This window comes from Amia ocellicauda, chromosome 14, assembly GCF_036373705.1.
Source record: "Amia ocellicauda isolate fAmiCal2 chromosome 14, fAmiCal2.hap1, whole genome shotgun sequence".
Taxonomy (NCBI): domain Eukaryota; kingdom Metazoa; phylum Chordata; class Actinopteri; order Amiiformes; family Amiidae; genus Amia; species Amia ocellicauda.
In genome coordinates this window covers 18,214,357-18,235,741 of record NC_089863.1, presented here as the reverse complement: position 1 = coordinate 18,235,741, position 21,385 = coordinate 18,214,357, and the positions used below count along the sequence as shown (strand labels likewise).

The following is a 21,385-nucleotide window of genomic DNA, read 5'->3' as shown; positions in this document are numbered from 1 at the left end:
TTATTATTCACAGTGTCAGACACAGTCATAATGATTATTATTCACAGTGTCAGACACAGTCATAATGATTATTATTATTCACAGTGTCAGACAGTCATAATGATTATTATTCACAGTGTCAGACACAGTCATAATGATTATTATTCACAGTGTCATAGTCATAATGATTATTATTCACTGTGTCAGACACAGTCATAATGATTATTATTCACAGTGTCAGACAGTCATAATGATTATTATTCACAGTGTCATAGTCATAATGATTATTATTCACAGTGTCAGACATAGTCATAATGATTATTATTCACTGTGTCAGACACAGTCATAATGATTATTATTCACAGTGTCAGACACAGTCATAATGATTATTATTCACAGTGTCATAGTCATAATGATTATTATTATTCACAGTGTCAGACAGTCATAATGATTATTATTCACAGTGTCAGACAGTCATAATGATTATTATTCACAGTGTCAGACATAGTCATAATGATTATTATTCACAGTGTCATAGTCATAATGATTATTATTATTCACAGTGTCAGACAGTCATAATGATTATTATTATTCACAGTGTCAGACATAGTCATAATGATTATTATTCACAGTGTCAGACAGTCATAATGATTATTATTCACAGTGTCAGACATAGTCATAATGATTATTATTCACAGTGTCATAGTCATAATGATTATTATTATTCACAGTGTCAGACAGTCATAATGATTATTATTCACAGTGTCAGACAGTCATAATGATTATTATTCACAGTGTCAGACAGTCATAATGATTATTATTCACAGTGTCATAGTCATAATGATTATTATTATTCACAGTGTCAGACAGTCATAATGATTATTATTCACAGTGTCATAGTCATAATGATTATTATTCACTGTGTCAGACACAGTCATAATGATTATTATTCACAGTGTCAGACAGTCATAATGATTATTATTATTCACAGTGTCAGACAGTCATAATGATTATTATTCACAGTGTCAGACATAGTCATAATGATTATTATTCACTGTGTCAGACACAGTCATAATGATTATTATTCACAGTGTCAGACAGTCATAATGATTATTATTCACAGTGTCATAGTCATAATGATTATTATTCACAGTGTCAGACATAGTCATAATGATTATTATTCACTGTGTCAGACAGTCATAATGATTATTATTCACAGTGTCAGACAGTCATAATGATTATTATTCACAGTGTCAGACATAGTCATAATGATTATTATTCACAGTGTCATAGTCATAATGATTATTATTATTCACAGTGTCAGACAGTCATAATGATTATTATTCACAGTGTCAGACATAGTCATAATGATTATTATTCACAGTGTCAGACAGTCATAATGATTATTATTCACAGTGTCAGACATAGTCATAATGATTATTATTCACAGTGTCATAGTCATAATGATTATTATTATTCACAGTGTCAGACAGTCATAATGATTATTATTCACAGTGTCAGACATAGTCATAATGATTATTATTCACAGTGTCAGACAGTCATAATGATTATTATTCACAGTGTCAGACATAGTCATAATGATTATTATTCACAGTGTCATAGTCATAATGATTATTATTATTCACAGTGTCAGACAGTCATAATGATTATTATTCACAGTGTCATAGTCATAATGATTATTATTCACTGTGTCAGACACAGTCATAATGATTATTATTCACAGTGTCAGACAGTCATAATGATTATTATTATTCACAGTGTCAGACAGTCATAATGATTATTATTCACAGTGTCAGACATAGTCATAATGATTATTATTCACAGTGTCATAGTCATAATGATTATTATTCACAGTGTCAGACATAGTCATAATGATTATTATTCACTGTGTCAGACACAGTCATAATGATTATTATTCACAGTGTCAGACAGTCATAAAGATTATTATTCACAGTGTCATAGTCATAATGATTATTATTCACAGTGTCAGACATAGTCATAATGATTATTAATATTCAGTTTCAAACATAGTCATAATGATTATTATTCACAGTGTCAGACATATTCACTGTGATTATTATTCACAGTGTCAAATATATTTACTATGATTATTATTCATACGTGTGATATGTTTAAGTTGTATAGGTCAATGCATTAAAACAAGTTGCACTGATATCGCATCTGTCTGCATTTAGTCGGACCGTAACTGCAGTCCGACCATGCCAACCATATGCCGACGTCGGCCCAACGACCTGTGCTATCTGGGTATAGATCGCACTTTTTCAGAGATAAACGTTCTTTTCAGGCCAGGTGAAAACAATGCTACGAATAACTCGTATATGATATAAGATGGAGCGCCTCTATATAGTACAGGCATCCTGTTTAAAATAACAATTTCCCAATATATATCGGAGGGGGAAAAGCTCCTTGCATCTCCCATCATGCGTGTGGAAGACAGTACAGGCGACTTGGCTCTTGTTTAAACACGGCGTGTTTGGTGGCGCAGTGAAGACCGACATGTTTGCACACGACTGCACCCGCGCCATTTCTCCTTAGAAGAACTGATCCCCCAGCTTTTGGAAGAACAACATGGTAAAGCATTGAGTTCAAGAAACTTAAAATAGATTTATGTAGGTCTGTGTATTTATTTTGTGTAAAATAAAGGCAAGGACCTTCTCCCTTCGTGATGTAATTTAATGCGTATCGCTCGGTAATCAGAACAGGTTAGATTTAACTAGAGCCGCCCCCTGACTGCTCTCCGCGTCCGGTGTAAAACACTTTTAGTGATTTGTATGTTTTTTTTTGTTTTAGTTCCAGTTACAAACGTTTTAAGATGAAAAAGTACATGGTTCAGGTTGTTATTTTGCATGAATATAAACTTACTTATTCGAACAACAGGAACTTTTATTTAGCACAGTGATCTCAGGCTGGAGCGACCATCTTTCTCACTCACTGCACTCTTGTAACTCTACACACAACTCTAACACTACTACACTTCTACTACTCTTGCACGGGAAACGGGGACCCCTATTTATGTCCTGTGGCCCCGTGACTGGCTCCTCCAATCACGGCGCTTCCCGTGTTCCTGCACGAGGCTAACCCTTAACCCCGGAACTAACCCTGCTGTAACACATGATGCATGCGCGCCACAAGAACACAACTCCCTTCCCACCTGCTCACCCTCGCTTCTTCTGTCCCCTCCCTCCATCACCATGTCAATTTCACAGCCAATTGCATCACGGAACTCTGCATGTGGCAGCTGTTCCTGCAGCAATGGAACGGCATCACCTTTTTTCTTTTTGCTTGCTGTCACTGGAAGATTTGCAGCTTTTCACCGACACTGCCCCCTCCGTCGGGTTCGGCGCCTATTATCAGGGAAAATGGTTCACTGCCCCCTGGCCTCCTGAACTTTCCTCGCTCCCCCCCTTGGTCCTCTCCTCCACGTTATGCGAATTATACCCTCTCATCATGGCCGCATTTCTTTGGGGTTCTTCATGGTCCCGCAACTCAGTTCTTGTACATTCAGACAGTTTAGCAATCATACACATCATCAATAAAGGACGTTCACAATCACTACACATCATGAAACTGTTTAAAACGACTCATTTGGCTGTCCCTCACACTAACCAATTCATAATTTGCGTGCAACACATCCCTGGCCATTCCATTGCTGATTCTCTCTTGTTTCCAATTTCAGAAATTCAGAACATTGGCCCTGGAAGCAGACCTCTTCTCAGCAACGACTTTTTTTTGGTTTTCTGAGATGCTCAGAATTCACCGCTTCAAACTCCCATTTTAATCCTACCATTCACCCTTGCATTGCAGACCTCTTTCTTCATTCCACAGACTGCTTCATTTTTCACCTCAAATGAAGCAAAACGGATCAACTAGGTCACGGCGCATTAATGGATCTGTTCAGACTCTCATCTGCTATCAGCCCCTACGAACCCATCACCTCCCTACTTCAACTCTGTCACTCCCAAGGAGCCACACCCACCGATCTGTTATTCATAGATGAGAAAGGACATGTCATCACCTGGAACTGGTTCCTCTACCATCTCCGCCAGGTTCCGACTCAAACTGGGTTCGCTGCCGAACAATATTCTGGCCATTCGTTTTGTATCGGAGCCCCCTCTTCCGCAGCACACAAAGGTATACCAGATCACCTCCTTATGTCTCTCGGACGTTGGTCTTCTGAAGCTTACCAAACCTACAATTGATCCGATATCCGGGACATACAACTAGCTCACACTAGTATTTGCTCTTAAATCTGCGTAGGCATTACAGGGAGCTTCACCTTTTGGGGGTTTGGTGGTCTGGACCCGGCTTCAGACCGTCATCCCCGTAGCCAAGAGAAAAAGCCAAATCAATTAAATCACATCCCTAGTCCCCACGCAAATCGGTGTTGTCTAGCTACTGAAATTGCAGTTAGTGAGAATTCTCCGGCTAGGTGTGTTTCGGCTTTTAACACCCCCATCGCAGTGTCCACTCCCTTAACATCAGGTATGGTCTTCATTTGTAGTAAAACAAATATTTAAGCATTGTCTGTTTGCTTGAATGAAACCAATTTTTAGACCCAAATCATGAAATGCAAATGGAATAATATGGATTTTCATTCAAATTATGTAATTTGCAAGTATTTTCATTCTTCAATTGGTGCTGTGATTGTTCTCTACCTTTTTTGTCTTTTGCAGCAAATACTGACTGAATTTGTGATTCTTAAAAAATTGGAGCATCTGGAGCAAAATCAAGGAATAATTATGAGGGATTTGCCACAGCTAAAATCAATACTAATAAAAATAATTCCTGACAAGGATGAACACAACCAGTTGTTCAACATGATGCACCATGACAAAGTAGAGGAGTTTGAGGAATTTTGCACAAAACTTGGAGGCCGCAACTACAGAGAGATGTTTGTATGTATACTGTCAAAACCATATTTAAACCAGTTTTAAATTATAAGCACGTTTTCCCCTCATGATATATGTAAAATATTTGATTGACATTTCAAGATGCTACAATCACATTGATCTACACTCACCTAATGGATTATTAGGAACACCATACTAATACTGTGTTTGACCCCCTTTCGCCTTCAGAACTGCCTTAATTCTACGTGGCATTGATTCAACAAGGTGCTGAAAGCATTCTTTAGAAATGTTGGCCCATATTGATAGGATAGCATCTTGCAGTTGATGGAGATTTGTGGGATGCACATCCAGGGCACGAAGCTCCCGTTCCACCACATCCCAAAGATGCTCTATTGGGTTGAGATCTGGTGACTGTGGGGGCCAGTTTAGTACAGTGAACTCATTGTCATGTTCAAGAAACCAATTTGAAATGATTCGACCTTTGTGACATGGTGCATTATCCTGCTGGAAGTAGCCATCAGAGGATGGGTACATGGTGGTCATAAAGGGATGGACATGGTCAGAAACAATGCTCAGGTAGGCCGTGGCATTTAAACGATGCCCAATTGGCACTAAGGGGCCTAAAGTGTGCCAAGAAAACATCCCCCACACCATTACACCACCACCACCAGCCTGCACAGTGGTAACAAGGCATGATGGATCCATGTTCTCATTCCGTTTACGCCAAATTCTGACTCTACCATCTGAATGTCTCAACAGAAATCGAGACTCATCAGACCAGGCAACATTTTTCCAGTCTTCAACTGTCCAATTTTGGTGAGCTTGTGCAAATTGTAGCCTCTTTTTCCTATTTGTAGTGGAGATGAGTTGTACCCGGTGGGGTCTTCTGCTGTTGTAGCCCATCCGCCTCAAGGTTGTACGTGTTGTGGCTTCACAAATGCTTTGCTGCATACCTCGGTTGTAACGAGTGGTTATTTCAGTCAAAGTTGCTCTTCTATCAGCTTGAATCAGTCGGCCCATTCTCCTCTGACCTCTAGCATCAACAAGGCATTTTCGCCCACAGGACTGCCGCATACTGGATGTTTTTCCCTTTTCACACCATTCTTTGTAAACCCTAGAAATGGTTGTGCGTGAAAATCCCAGTAACTGAGCAGATTGTGAAATACTCAGACCGGCCCGTCTGGCACCAACAACCATGCCACGCTCAAAATTGCTTAAATCACCTTTCTTTCCCATTCAGACATTCAGTTTGGAGTTCAGGAGATTGTCTTGACCAGGACCACACCCCTAAATGCATTGAAGCAACTGCCATGTGATTGGTTGGTTAGATAATTGCATTAATGAGAAATTGAACAGGTGTTCCTAATAATCCTTTAGGTGAGTGTATACTGGTCTCATTTTTGTTGTAGATCAACCACTGTCTTCAGACTTACAGGCAACGGGAAATTGGTGAAGTTGTTCGGGCTGTGTTAAAACGCACCATGACAGACAAACTGATTACTTCTTACAACCGGACAGGAAGGGATGGAAAGAGACGTCTTCCACCAGTATTTCACAGATGTATTTTCAGTAAGTGTAATGATCAGATTACAATTCCCCCTCCCCCCTTGCAATATTTATAGATAATTGATTACAATATGTAATTTAGGACAGATTATGGGCTTTAACATTTACTGGATTGTGTCTAGTGGTCAGGTCACATTATTTTTTAATCCTCTTTGCAAGAGTAGAATTTGTATTATATGTCAGGTCAACATGCATGATTTTCCATTGAGATTCTGCAAATTGTATTAAATGTACTGCATGACTTGATTTTGTATTCCAGAATGTGTGAAGCATTTTCATGATGAGGTGGAGGTGGAAGTTAAATGTGGAAAACAAACAATGAAGACAACCGTAGAATTCGAAGTGCTTCGTCAAATTGAAACATACTTCAGCAACGCAAAAACATGTATAAAAAGATCAACCGCAAGAGAGCGCCTGTAACTGTACAACTCCATAATTAATACATTTCTTGAAGTAAATCAATAAATATGCTGTTGAAGAACATCAACAGCGACACCCACAGGAGTGACGGTACCGTGCATCTACCTCTGAGAAGTGAAGCAAAAACAACAGCCACACACAAAAGGGGAGTATTATTATTATTTCTTGGCAGATCTCCGCTTGCTGCAACCATTAGGCCTAGGCCTCAAGCCTTGGACCACCAGAGATTTATTTTCTACATGCCATGCATAGGATTTATTTTCTCTCCTCTGTGCCTAATGGTTTATTTATGTAATGTTGGTTTACTTTATTTTACATCATTTCAACTGTTAAAGGTCTTTTTATTTATTTTATTGTATTATTCATGCATTGAGAATTGAGAATTTATATATTTGGAATTGGTGTCTGTGTCCAATTATTGCAGAAATTGAGTTCTACAAGATTCCAGGATTCTTGATATGGTGATACTATAAATTAACTTCTTTAGCTGAAATTTATAAGTGTACCTTATGCTACACTTACAATGAAACGTCCATTGGTAATTTACTTTACCTTTAAATCTTCCACTTCTATAATGCGGTCATTTAAGGATATATAACATCAATACTGTTTTTATTTGGAATGGGCGTGCCTTTTCGTTTTCCCTTATTTTTACATCATTTACTCAAGTATTTGTGTTTGACCCTGTTCTTCTCTGGGCATTTTTTCTTGACCACATACAGTGGGGGAAAAAAGTATTTGATCCCCTGCTGATTTTGTACGTTTGCCCACTGACAAAGAAATGATCAGTCTATAATTTTAATGGTAGGTGTATTTTAACAGTGAGAGACAGAATAACAACAAAAAAATCCAGAAAAATGCATTTAAAAAAAGTTATACATTGATTTGCATGTTAATGAGGGAAATAAGTATTTGACCCCTTCGACTTAGTACTTGGTGGCAAAACCCTTGTTGGCAATCACAGAGGTCAGACGTTTCTTGTAGTTGGCCACCAGGTTTGCACACAGGAGGGATTTTGTCCCACTCCTCTTTGCAGATCCTCTCCAAGTCATTAAGGTTTCGAGGCTGACATTTGGCAACTCGAACCTTCAGCTCCCTCCACAGATTTTCTATGGGATTAAGGTCTGGAGACTGGCTAGGCCACTCCAGGTCCTTAATGTGCTTCTTCTTGAACCACTCCTTTGTTGCCTTGGCTGTGTGTTTTGGGTCATTGTCATGCTGGGATACCCATCCACGACCCATTTTCAATGCCCTGGCTGAGGGAAGGAGGCTCTCACCCAAGATTTGACGGTACATGGCCCCATCCATCGTCCCTTTGATGCGGTGCAGTTGTCCTGTCCCCTTAGCAGAAAAACACCCCCAAAGCATAATGTTTCCACCTCCATGTTTGATGGTGGGGATAGTGTTCTTGGGGTCATTCCTCCTCCTCCAAACACGGCTAGTTGAGTTGATGCCAAAGAGCTCGATTTTGGTCTCATCTGACCACAACACTTTCACCCAGTTCTCCTCTGAATCATTCAGATGTTGGAAAACTTCAGACGGGCCTGCAGGATTTCAGTGCTTCACGGCGTAGTGTGTTACCAATTGTTTTCTTGGTGACTATGGTCCCAGCTGCCTTGAGATCATTAACAAGATCCTCCCGTCTAGTTCTGGGCTGATTCCTCACCGTTCTCATGATCATTGAAACTCCACGAGGTGAGATCTTGCATGGAAACCCAGACCGAGGGAGACTGACAGTTATTTTGTGTTTCTTCCATTTGCGAAAAATCGCACCAACTGTTGTCACCTTCTCACCAAGCTGCTTGGCGATGGTCTTGTAGCCCATTCCAGCCTTGTGTAGGTCTACAATCTTGTCCCTGACATCCTTGGACAGCTCTTTGGTCTTGGCCATGGTGGAGAGTTTGGAATCTGATTGTTTGATTCCTTCTGTGGACAGGTGTCTTTTAACAGGCCTTTAAGAGAGTGCTCCTAATCTCAGCTCGTTACCTGTATAAAAGACACCTGGGAGCCAGAAATCTTGCTGATTGATAGGGGATCAAATACTTATTTCCCTCATTAACATGCAAATCAATGTATAACTTTTTTGAAATGCGTTTTTCTGGATTTTTTTGCTGTTATTCTGTCTCTCACTGTTAAAATACACCTACCATTAAAATTATAGACTGATCATTTCTTTGTCAGTGGGCAAACGTACAAAATCAGCAGGGGATCAAATACTTTTTTCCCTCACTGTAACTGATGCCAAACATGCACGTGCATGTCAACTCCCCCTGTGATGCTCAGAGCTGCTTGTGTTTTTGAAATGTAATGTACACTACTAGCCTAAAATACGTGTAAGTACGTGTGACTAGTAATAGTAATGTTAAGAACTTAAACTATGTTGAATTGTAACTTTTGCATATGAACAATTAATCCAAAATGTCTTAAGACTCAATTGTTAATTTGAACAGTGAAATAATAGTAATAAATAATCCATTTCATTCAATTTTAGGACTATGAGCTGATGTTTTTTCAGCTCTGTCACCTTTACACCATTTAAATAAAAAATTGTTAAATATTTCATTTTTTTTTGTAATTAAAACTGTAGCAAACTGATTTTACAGTATTACTGGCAAATAAAAAATGCCCCTCAGCCTACAACTAAATATGCTATGTCTGCATCCGCATTCGCATCTGATGGATTTAATGTTTTAAAATCCACATTCAATGTATGTGGATTTCTGTCAGCTCCATCACATCCCTACATAATACCTTCCCAAGTAGCGTTTCCAAAACCGGTAGAAAATTCCAGGCCCAGGTTTGTGGAGTTTCAAATGTATAAACCTGGGGTCCCCAGGCCACCCAGGCTTGATGACAAATTATTTCATAGGCATATAAATAGGGAAAATAAGCAGTATGGAAACAAAATTAAGTAAATATAAAACACTAAGCTCACTCTAAACTTTTCCGATGGTGCTTCTCTCTCTCTCTAATGTGATTATACAACGCTTTCAGCACAGCGTGCGCGCCACGGCACCTTGTAGGCACATGCCTCACCCTGTCACACACTGTTAGACACATCAAACGTATTAGTTGACTGAACTCCTGAAATCTTCGTTTTTGTCCTCTTCTTATCAACAAGAAAATACTAAATAAGTAAAATAATAAACATAATTTTTGTGTCTATTTTATGTGGAGCCGAAATTAAACTCGGTTGTTATTACGTGTTGATAATTTGTATAAACTGAAGCAACCTTGTAGCAACCAGCTGTTTGCAATACCTTGTTGGCATACTTTTTGCATTTGGCTGATTGGCCGTTTACTTCTAGGAAGTAGAACCAAACCAAGCTTGGATTGGAACATTTTTCCTGAACTCCTCGTATTTTGCAATAGTGATCGATTATATCGCAGGTTTTGTCAACAGATTACTGAATGAACATTCCCGCTTCAATCTTCTCACTGAATGAAAAAATACACTAAAGTGTACAAGAGTTTGCTGTTGCGCTGTGCATGCAAATATGATTTTTTTTTCTCTCTCGTCAACCCCGGTTTTATACCTATGCCAAACCAGGTTTTGCAGGGTTGAGAAATCATCCAGGTTGCCTGGGTTTTCAGTGCGCCGGGTCACTGGGCTGGAAACACTACTCCTAATACTCTTTGCACGTCCCCTCAACATTCTTCATTCAGTGAAGCTCCTCAAATGCATTGAGTCTCTCTCCCATGTGAGTGCGCTGGTGTCTGTTGAGACGTGCTGACCGAAAGAGGCTCTTCCCACACTGGGCACAGTGGAATGGTCTCTCTCCATTGTGAATGCGCTGGTGTTCGCTGAGGCTTACTGCCTGGGGGGAGCTCTGGGGGGAGCCCCACGGTTTCTCTCCAGTATGAGTGAGCTGGTGTTTGTTGAGACTACTTGCCATAGAAAAGCTCTTCCCACACCGTAGGCAGGAGTATGGTTTCTCTCCTGTGTGAGTGCGCTGGTGTGAGTCAAGGTTAGCTGACTGAGAGAAGCTCTTACCACACTACGTACAGGAGTAAGATCTCTCTCCTGTGTGAATGCGCTGGTGTCTCTTGAGGTCCCATGATCGAGTGAATGTCTTCTCACTCTGGGCGCAAATAAAGTTACCCGAGTCAGGTCCCCGTGTGTGTCTCTCTCTTTCTCCCTTCCCGTCTCCTCGGCTCCTCTTATGCGGCTCCAGAGCCCCGGCTTCACTCGCACCACCTGTATTTCCACTATAATACTCAACAAAATGGAGCCGACGGATAGTATAGAAAAACATGCAATCCCAAGCGATACTGCCCATAGGTACACAAACACGTGTCGTATCTCAAATCGCACACCACGCAGCGCAGCAGACAGAGCAGTGCTTTCATACTGAGAGATATGACCAAATGAAATAGCTAGCGATACCCGGATGATATCATAAATTTGGCGAAAAATTAAGTGCGGAATCATGGACACATTTTACACTCTATGTGTCCCATCATGCACCTCGTAGCGGAAGAGGCGGGGCTTTGATCGGAAATGGAATTAATTCCTTCTGTTACATAAGAAATAGGTAATCGCAAGACTTGGTTGAAAAGTAAAAATGTATTTTAATAATGAATAAGTGGCACAAGGCAGAATGGATCCATGGATTCATAGTTTATGCCAAATTCTGACCCTACCATCTGCACGTCACAGCATAAATCAAGATCTGTCAGACAAGGTGACCATTTTTCAATTTTCAGTTGTCCAGTTTTGGTGATCACATGCCCAATGTAGCCTCATCCTCCTGTTCTTAGCTGACAGGAGTGGAACTCAGCATGGTCTTCTGCTGCTGTAGCCCACCAGCTTCAAGGTTTGATCCATTGTGTGTTCAGAGATGCCCTTCTACACACCACTGTTGTAAAGCATGGTTATTTAAGTAATTGTGGTCAGCTTGAACGAGTCTGGCCATTGTCCTCTGAACCCTCTAATTAACAAGGTGTTTTTGCCTACAGAACCTACACTCACTGTATTATTTTTGTTTATCGCACCATTCTCTGTAAACTCCACACAAGTGTGTTTTTCCAAATAAGTATTGCTCTTTTATTCAGAGACACACCCTTACAAGGACAAAAGGCTGAACACTGAGACACTGGGTGCAGACAGTCACAGGCAGAAGAGAAAAGGTTGGAAGGCTGCAACAGGCACTCACTTTAACAGCTAGGGTGGACAGCATCAGCGCACACACACAAAGGACTGCACTGAAACTAGCCTCTACTGCAGCAACCCTCTCAGTGTGAGAGACAACTCAGTGCTGCTGCCATCCCCAGCTCAGTGAGAGAGGTAGGGCTGGCCCACTTAAAACCACTTCATCAAAAAATTCAGTGATTTAAATTAGTTTTTACCTGATGTAGTTTGTCAAGGAAGACACATGAAAAGTATATGTCAGAGAAGCCTTTATTAACACAAATACCTTAGGACAACTCTTACTCTCTCTGAGTGACTTACAAGGGACTTATATTGATCTCACAGCTCATCTCATATACAGCCATGGTTAGTTTCATTTGTAATTCCAATACCGATTTTTGGGGTTTGGTACATGATAGTTGACAAGCCAACATTTAAAACATCATAAGAATGTTGCATTTACAGTACCACTAAAAATGAGCATAATTTGGAGAGAGCATCTATTTAATAGCATTAAATAACTAAGATGGGGATAACAGGGCTGTCAGTAGTCCAGAGACCCCTTGTGATTTGCCAGATGCCTAGCAGATTCGGGTGTTGGCCGTTTTGTCTGCATCACATCCTCCAATTGGTGTGACAGAGGCAGTCGGTTCTCTGGGCTTGTGTCAGAAATAGTGAATGGCTATAACAACGTGTGTGGGAGGACGTGTGTGTGCGAGTCTATGTGTGAGTGTGTGCGAGTGTGCTTTGTCTCATCCCTCCTGATGAAGCACAATGGAGCTAATAGTCAGTCGAGTTTAGCAATGTTGTATCCTATCATATTATTATTATGAATAATAATATTTTTTATCTGCATTGCTATGGCTGTTCTACCTTCAGGAGACCCATTCTGGGGCTGAATACAGTGCAACTCAACTGCCTGAAGTAATATGCTCAACTACGTCTATCCTTGCTGTGCCACTACTGCAGCGTTCATCATTGCAAATGGCATTTAGCACCTGACAAACTTTCACAGAGTTCAGGCTCTTCATTAGGGGTGGCAGTCATTTAGGAGTCTAATATTTAACATGAGTGCATGGTCTGCAAGCCATTTTGGACATAAAGGCCAAACATTATGCATTACTTTCCAGTGTGTTAGGAGACATGCTGTTAGGAGAAAAAGAAAGTAAACCCTAGAGTATGTTTAAGTGCATTTGTGTATGTGTGTAGATGTGTTGGGTTGTGTCTGTATTTGATAATAAGCACTATCTCGGTACTTTAATAAACATAATATATTTTTTAATACCATTATATACATCATTGCCTGGGGAAGCAGGGTGGTAGCTGCAAAAGCATTTTTGACTTCTGTTGGATTTCACTGTATTGTTTATGCTGAAGCACATCATCTCTCCGCCTGTGATTTAATATCGCATAGGGATGAAGTGAAAAGTGACCTTCTTCCAACCACAAACTGTGCTCAGCCAAGGTGCACAGAAACGACACCGCCTTTGGCCACTGGATGAGGTACTGTAGCATCCAACCAGGGAGAGTAAGGCACAGCTGCTGCCCACAGTGCAGGTTCCAAGAAAACAAACAAATGGGACAGCAAAACACATGTCAAGATCCCTTCCAGTTGAGCAGAGTGCTGGTATGGAAATGATGAACTACCCGATTTTATTTTTGGTGGCAAAACTTACCAGAAGGTACAGCACAGCAGGAAACAGTGCAGCTCCGTAGTGTTCGCTCCTTAAACCAGAGAAAATTGGTGATGTGATGATGCTCTTGCAAAAAAACACATAGCTACTTAGACTTGGCTGCCACACACAGTAGAAGTGAGTATTGTGAATATTCAGTGTTCTATTATGTTATTATAGACAATAATTTGTGGAATTATGTAATCTATTCTAGCCCTTAAAACTGACACATTTGTTTACCTGGAGTTTTCAAAAATAAAAGTGCAAAGGTTTATGGGGAAAAAGTGATTTGTTTTGTAGTGTTTTTTAGAAGGCAGTGGAATTCAAACTGTTTTACACGAGCCCTACTTTTTAAATTTTCAGATTGTTTCCCGCCCATGCAATATATGTAATAATATTAATACTGTCTAATCATAAGAGCCATTTTTCGCAACTATAGCTTGCTCCTGTTAACAGACTCCCGGTCTCCCACTAGTACACACTGTGCAAACACCACAGACAGAACACGGGTTAAGATTCAGGAAAGCAGAAAACCATACAATATTAAAATGTTTAAGACTGTTTCTATTATGTGTGATGGACTGAGAATTTCTTGAACGAAATACGGACTTCCTTACGAGTTCAAATAAAGTACGCGATTATAAACGGATTGTAAGCAAAGAATAGAAAAACAACAATGTGATATGTTTTGTTTTGTTGTAATGTTTGTAATGTAATACGAGTGTGCAAAATGGGACTATTACACAGAGAGGTGTCACAATCTGGAACAAACTCCCCAGCAATGTGGTTAGATGCTGAAAATTTGAGAACATTAAAAAATAGACTGGATAGGATCCTTGGATCACTCAGTTATTAATGGACACCAAACGAGCACGATGGGTCGAATGGCCTCCTCTCGTTTGTAAACTTTCTTATGTTCTTCTTATGTTCTAATGCATTATTCTGTTGAAGGGAAACTGGGGAATGGGGGGCGTACAGAGAGCTCCAGCGAGTGCAGGCGCTGGGTTAATGTGTTGCCTTCTTCCTAAAGCAATCACTGATTGTATATTGATTGTAAACTGAAGAAAGGAATATGCAATATCTTCAATAGATTTGGTTATTAGGTATTACAATACATTATATGCGGGCAATTGTTGTTTTTAAAAGTGTTCTTACCTATGGCAGGTGCTGCGGGTGTGTGGGCTCCGACTACGCGGGCGCGCTGAGTGCATGTTCTTCATTCAGAACGGGGGACGCGCTCAATGTTAAGTCTATGAGGAGGGGAAGTTAGAAGGATAATACATGGGGAAACTATTGTAATATCCAAATGAGTACCCCCGCCTAGACATCATTTGTACAATCTAATGTAACAAGTTAATATGGTTGCCTGAATATGAATGTGGATTTTAATGTTTTGTATTTAGTTATTGATCTAATGGGGAAATATTATGGAGCCTTCTAGGAAGGGAGGAGCCAGGTGTTGGGCTATATAAAGCCCACTAGAGGGGCCACAGGGGCAGTTGATGCAAGTCTTGCAAAGGAATAGGAGCGCAGTTAGAGAGGCTTACGGTCCGAGAGTGTCCTGTATTATATTGTGTTCCTTCTTTTGTTTTTGTAATTCATATGTTACAGTCTTCAGTTTAAGTCCTAGTTAATTAAGTTTGTTGTTTTATTTTTTGTACATCTTATCTTTCTTATTGTTGCCTTATTTTTTCCACTCACTCACAAGACTCACTTTTCCAGGTGATTTTCTAATGGAAAATAAATTCGATTTTGCACTATTTATTTTCTCTGAGCTTTTTCTGCGATCCCTACACATTACCAACAGTGCTGCGGGGTCATCTACTAACATTATGCAGTAATGGATTTAAATTTATTTTGAGGTCCTTAAGTGTTTTTAAATGGGTTAAATATTGTGCCGTTAGTCAAATGTAGACAAATTATTCCTGACAACATATGCACCCCCGCAATTCCTCACACCCAAGGGGGATACACCCCACCCTCACCCAAAAATATCTAATATTGCAAATTTTGTCTCTGATATGAAAATTCGGATACTGCCCCCCGCCTATGTGTTTGAGTGTCTTTGTGTGTCGATCAGTGTCCACACAGCGCAGCCTCTCATTTGTGAGTCTTCTCGTGTCTCTTATAGTTTCCCAGCTCAGTGAAGCTCTTGCCACAAAGGGGGCAGCAGTATGGTCTCTCTCCTGTGTGAATGCGCTGATGCGCTTTGAGGTTGCCTGCCAGACCAAACCTCTTCCCACACTGGGGGCAGCTGTACGGCTTCTCTCCGGTATGAACCCGCTGGTGTGTTTTCAAGTTTCCCGCCAGAACAAAGCTCTTCCCGCACTGGCCGCAGCAGTACGGTCTCTCTCCAGTGTGAATGCGCTCGTGAAGTCTCAGGTCTCCGGCTTGGACAAAGCTCTTCCCGCACTGGACACAGCAGTACGGCCGCATTGCTGTGTGAATCCCCTGGTGTTTCTTGAAGTTCTCAAAGTTACTGTAAGTCTTCCCACACTGGGAACAGTAATGGCGGCCTTGCTGTTTGTCAGGCAGGAGTGGGGAGGGGGGGCTGTGGGAGCTGGAGGGGCCGGGTTGCTGCTCTCTGAACAGTGACAAAGAGCTCTCCCCCCTCACTGCACTGTCACTCCCCACACTGAGCCCCATCCTCAGAGCAGCAGACTCTGGGTCACACTGTCCCCCTACAGAGAGATCAGGCCCCAGGTTATAGATGTTCTCTATAATATTTTCAGCTCTGAGATTACTGAGTGTGTCTCTGAAGAGAGCCTGTGTTCTTGCCGCCATTGTGTAAACAGACTCCAGTGTATCGTCCTCTGTTTTAATGTAGTCAGGCACCAGACTGGGTCCACAGTGTGTTCTGTGAGAGCCTGGCTTAACACCAGCTGCACTGGGTCCACACTCAGATCCCAGTGCCCGGAGTCCCTGTGGTAACACCTCAGGATCTACCATGTGGCCAGACTCCAGTCCCCTCAGCTCCTCCTCACTCAGTCTGCTCCTGTGCTGCTCAGTCAGACCCATGTTGTCTTCAGTATCAGTGGGCTCTGTGTCCTGCCTCAGACTGGAGCCCCACTCCTGCTCACAGTCAATGGGAGCCCTTTCCCCAGAGTCAGGCAGAGCGCTGGCCTCTACAGCTCCTGGAGGAGAGAAAAAGACAGAACTGTCTGACAAAAAAACTGTGGTGTGGTTTGCCCAGCTAAACTTTTAATTTAAACACATGCAGTCTTTGAACTAACAAACCCTGGACTAAAGCAGTGGCACAGCAGGGACTTTATGGCATTTTTACTGGGATGGCTCAAGATTTACAGAATGCTGGCTTTTGTCACGTAATAAATTTTGCATTAAGGTTTTTTAATATTGAACATAGATTTCTTGTCTTTCATTTTTGGCCAGGTGGGCCTGCTGTGTAAGCGGCTCTATTGCTATGGGAGAAAAAGTCGCATCCTATATTAGTGTGGTTAGGTTTTTTTGTGCAATGTTTTAAAATCTGTCTGTATAATTCTTGTGCGAGTTCAGTTTCCCCAATGCCTTCCTTGTGTGCCCACCTGGACAAAGACAGTATGGACTCGTCTCTGTAACAAGGCTGAGACTGAATTACAATAATGTATTAAAACGGGGAACTAGCATGTAAATGCAACCAGAAAGACAGGCTATGTACGATCAGTGACAATGATTGAAAAATGCTTTCTTCATTGACAATAAATAGCAATAGGTGGACATTTTAAGCATAAGCATTGCAGTCATAACCAGGAACTTTGTCTGAAAGAGTTGCTCTCTCTTACAGTCCAGTGCTGCATCTAAAAACACTAAAAACTAACCGGCCATGGTTGCCAATGCACTATGCCATGTTGCACAGCTTGTCTTTATCAGTTTAAATAACAATCATCATCATAACCATCAAATACATTGAAAGTCCCACTGATAATCGCTCTACTTTGTAATCTGTAAGTGCGCATGCACGTTTAATGCGTATAGTTTTTTTGTTGCTACTGTTTGACCTTTTTCACTGCTTTAAAAGTTAAAAATCCCAATAACATGGTGTGGTTGGCCATCATGCTCTCACTCTTTCAGCTGCTCGGGTTTTGTCGTTTTACTTTAGGCTGCATTTGTTTGGGGAAAAAAAAGTGCCAGATCAAATTGTCTCTTGAATGTCAGACACGAGTTCAAACGAGGTAGCGTCGCTCGCAGTGGATATGTTTTATGTAATTAAGGCGGGCCTAAAGTCAATTTATGGAGGAATGGTAGAAGACGTGTTTCCTGACTAAGAAAGCAGATTAAATGTAAGGGAAAAGAAATAACTTACAGTGCACGGTTAAAACCCGCCTCTTCTAATATCCCCAAACCATGTATTGTCAGTCAATTTACCGGAGGCTGCTCCGCGGGTATCCGTCCGGCCGCAGCTCCACTCTCTCCTCCCGGCTCCTCGGCTCTGCACAGGCGGCCCGTCCGCTCCGGAGCTCCAGTGACACACAGCCGCCTCCCCCGCCACCATGAGCTCCTGCAGCCTCCGCCTCAGCGCCTCGTTTTCTCTCTGTCTGCGGGTTATTTCCACCCGGGACTCCGACACCGTCTCTTCCACCGCCTTCCAGATCTCACACAGGGCGGCTCTCATCAGCTCGGCCAGCGCCGAGGACAGGCGGCCGCTCAGAGCCGCGGACACCGACATGCTGCGCTGACGCCGCGTTCAGTGGATGTAAAGCAATGTGCTGCTGACGAAGCTGGCCGCGGGTGGCGTGTATGAGCGGCGCTGGCGGATCACAGACACAAAGAAACCGGCTGGATGCGCTAAGAAACGCACGCAAGCTTGTCTCGTGGACCATTTGTTATTATTATGAATAAAGCGCAAGGCCCGCCCCCTCCATGACAGCTCTCCCCCAGCAATACAATAGGGCGATTCCTAGGATCTGACGTCGGTGTCATGCTTTGTCAGGAGAGACGCCATCTTGCTGGGGGGGACACAGCCAAGGGTGCGGTGCGGTGTGGTGGGCGTGAGCGGAGGATCGTGGTGGCCCTGCCGCACTGGACATCTCCATACCCAGCTCTGGAAACCTCCGGACGTGCTGGTTTGATCACTGAAATCCGTGTGAAACAGACACAGGCGAGCTCTCCGGTCGGTGCCACCCCTCGCCTTTACACGGTTTCTGGCTCCGGGCTGTTTCTCCTGTTGTTACGGAGCCGGAGCACTGAGGCTGCGGCCCGGGTGACGTCACACGGCGGAGGCAGGGCTGCGCAGAGTGACGTAAGGCTCGTCGTCTCCGGTCGGGCAGAGCTGCAGCTGGACAGGCAGCTGTCCGGGTCCCGGGTGGGAAGAGGCCGAAGTCAGGAGGGAGAAAGGGGGTCGTAGGCCGCGGTGCAGGCGGCGTGTGTGCGCAGGGGACTGGCAGACCGTCAGGAGCCGTGGAACCATAAGAGGTGAGTGGAGCTGCTGCAGCGACCGAGAGAGATAGTGAGTCAGCGAGAAATAGAGAGACCGATTATACCGATTTTTTAATTCATGTTTGTTTTTGCATTTAGCGCCTCCGGTGCCTTCAGTCATGTGTGCGTTGTTCCTCAGTGTTGTGTTGGAGACCAGCAGGCGAGTGCACTGCAGCTGTCCACACTGCACGTACTGCTGGCGTGTGATAAGCATCCACAGACTGCTGCTGATCAAACGGGGAATACGAGCACCTAATTCAGATCAACAGGACAGATCATACAGTGTCTCTTGCTTGTAAAGAAAACTGATATTAACAAGGTTAATGCAGTTTATTCGTTAATTTCATTCACTGGACACTTTTAGGACCTCTAACTAATATACAGTTTAACTGACTGGACACTCTTCTGATCTCTGCTGGCGGTGTATACTGTTCTCGGAGTTGCTATTCTCAGTGCTGATCTCATCTCTTTTCTCTCCCCCAGGAGCTGTAGAGGCCAGCGCTCTCCCTGACTCTGGGGAAAGGGCTCCCATTGAGCAGCAGCACTGGGAGCAGGAGTGGAGCTCCAGTCTGAGGCAGGACACAGAGCCCACAGATACTGAAGACAACCAGGGGCTGAGGGGCTCAGGGGACTGTAGTCTGGCTACATGGCAGAGACACAGACTGCGGGGTCAACACAGGGACTTGGGGGACTGGGTTCTGACACAGCAAGGTCAAAGTTCATGCCTTCCAGTGTGACAAAAAGCGACCCTGAGCTGGACTCCACCCACTCTGCTGACCTCTCCAGCACTGCAGAGCTGCCCTCGTCCCCCTGTCTGGGCTCTGACTGGATTAAGACTGAGTGTGATGATGATGACGATGCATTCATCAAGTCAGAGCAGCACCCTGAGTTCCGTGCAAATCTGGGCGGCAACACTGCGCTGCTTGACCCCAGACTGGTGTCCTTCCACATCAAGGAAGTGGGCGACGAGCTGGACTGCGTGAAGCCAGAGCAGCACCCAGAGTCGACGCCCCCCTGCAGCATGCAGACTGCAGAGCAGGGGGACGGCCTGCTGCCACGGTGCACACGGCAGTGCCCCACAACCCCCGACCTTTCCTCCTCACCCCCCCTGCCACCAACTGGGAGCATCAGTGCAGCCCTGGAGCCCCCCGGCACCCCCCAGACCTGCCACTGCTGCACCCAGTGCGGCAAGAGCTTCAGTCACTTCGGGAACCTGAAAAGGCATCAGCGAGTACACACGGGGGAGCGGCCCTATGCCTGCGCCCAGTGCGGGGAGAGCTTTAGCGAGTCGGCCAACCTCAAAACCCACCAGCGCATCCACACCGGCGAGCGGCCCTACGCCTGCGCCCAGTGCGGCAAGAGCTTCCGGCAGCTGCAGAAGCTCACCACCCACCAGCGCATCCACACGGGGGAGCGTCCCTATGCCTGTACCCAGTGCGGCAAGAGCTTCAACCAGTCGGGCTCCTTGACCCGCCACCGGCGCATTCACACAGGCGAGCGGCCCTACTGCTGCGCCCAGTGCGGCAAGAGCTTCAGCGAGCTGCGCAACCTGAAGCGCCACTGGCAGGTGCACAAGGGGCTGCGGCTCTTCCGCTGCCCCCAGTGTGACAAGAGCTTCAGAGACGTGGGCGGCCTGCGGACCCACCAGCGCGTGCACACGGGTGAGCGGCCCTACCCCTGTGCCCAGTGCAGCAAGAGCTTTGTGCGCTCAGAGAACCTCAAGCAGCACCAGCGCACCCACACTGGTGAGCGGCCCTACTGCTGCGACCAGTGCTGGAAGCGCTTCACCCAGCTGGAGCACCTGCGCAAGCACCAGCGCATCCACACGGGGGAGCGGCCCTATTCCTGCGCCCAGTGTGGGAAGAGCTTCACCCAGCTCGGGGCGCTCAAGGCCCACCAGCGCATCCACACGGGGGAGCGACCCTACTCCTGCGCCCAGTGCGGGAAGAGCTTCAACCAGTCGGTCAACCTGAAGACGCATCAGCGCATCCACACCCGAGAGCGGCCCGGCGCCAATGGGTAGACGGGCCTTCCCTCTAGCTCTCTCTGTGCACTGGAGCCTGGGGAAGGTACGCCAGGACTCTGCAGACCAGGATACACTGTGAACTAGGGCCTGTGTGAGTGATACAGAGACTGTGTACACTGGGAATAGATGTAATACAAGGACCCTGGGATCTCAGTGTAAAATAAGGACTGTATATTAGAGTATGAGTGCAATAGAAGGATTTTGAGTGTCATAGGAGGAATTAAGACGCTGTGATCTTGGGGAAATGCAAGTGCTGTGCACACCATAATACAAGGACACGATATAG

The 21,385-nt window shown here is 43.9% G+C and overlaps 2 protein-coding genes across 3 annotated transcripts in view; one reads left to right on the top strand and one right to left on the bottom strand.

Moving 5' to 3' along the window:
- Positions 1–12,244: 12,244 nt before the first annotated feature.
- Positions 12,245–18,434, bottom strand: LOC136767854 (uncharacterized). The gene is made up of 2 exons (XM_066721896.1): positions 18,024–18,434; positions 12,245–16,795 (listed from the first exon to the last, which is right to left on the bottom strand). Exons 1-2 carry the CDS (start codon positions 18,322–18,324, stop codon positions 15,762–15,764), a joined length of 1,335 nt encoding a protein of 444 aa, XP_066577993.1. The 5' UTR covers positions 18,325–18,434; the 3' UTR covers positions 12,245–15,761.
- Positions 18,435–18,525: 91 nt separating this feature from the next.
- The window catches only part of LOC136767753 (zinc finger protein 420), a 58,129-nt gene continuing 55,269 nt past the window's right edge, over positions 18,526–21,385 (top strand). The window contains exons 1-3 of one of the 2 annotated variants that reach the window (XM_066721728.1): positions 18,526–19,070; positions 19,173–19,392; positions 19,557–21,077. In XM_066721728.1, coding sequence (XP_066577825.1) covers positions 19,720–21,077 — 1,358 coding nt within the window. In that variant the 5' untranslated portion in view covers positions 18,526–19,070; positions 19,173–19,392; positions 19,557–19,719. Of the gene's footprint in view, positions 19,071–19,172; positions 19,393–19,556 lie in introns of both variants that reach the window. The other variant, XM_066721730.1, reaches the window with a different exon arrangement.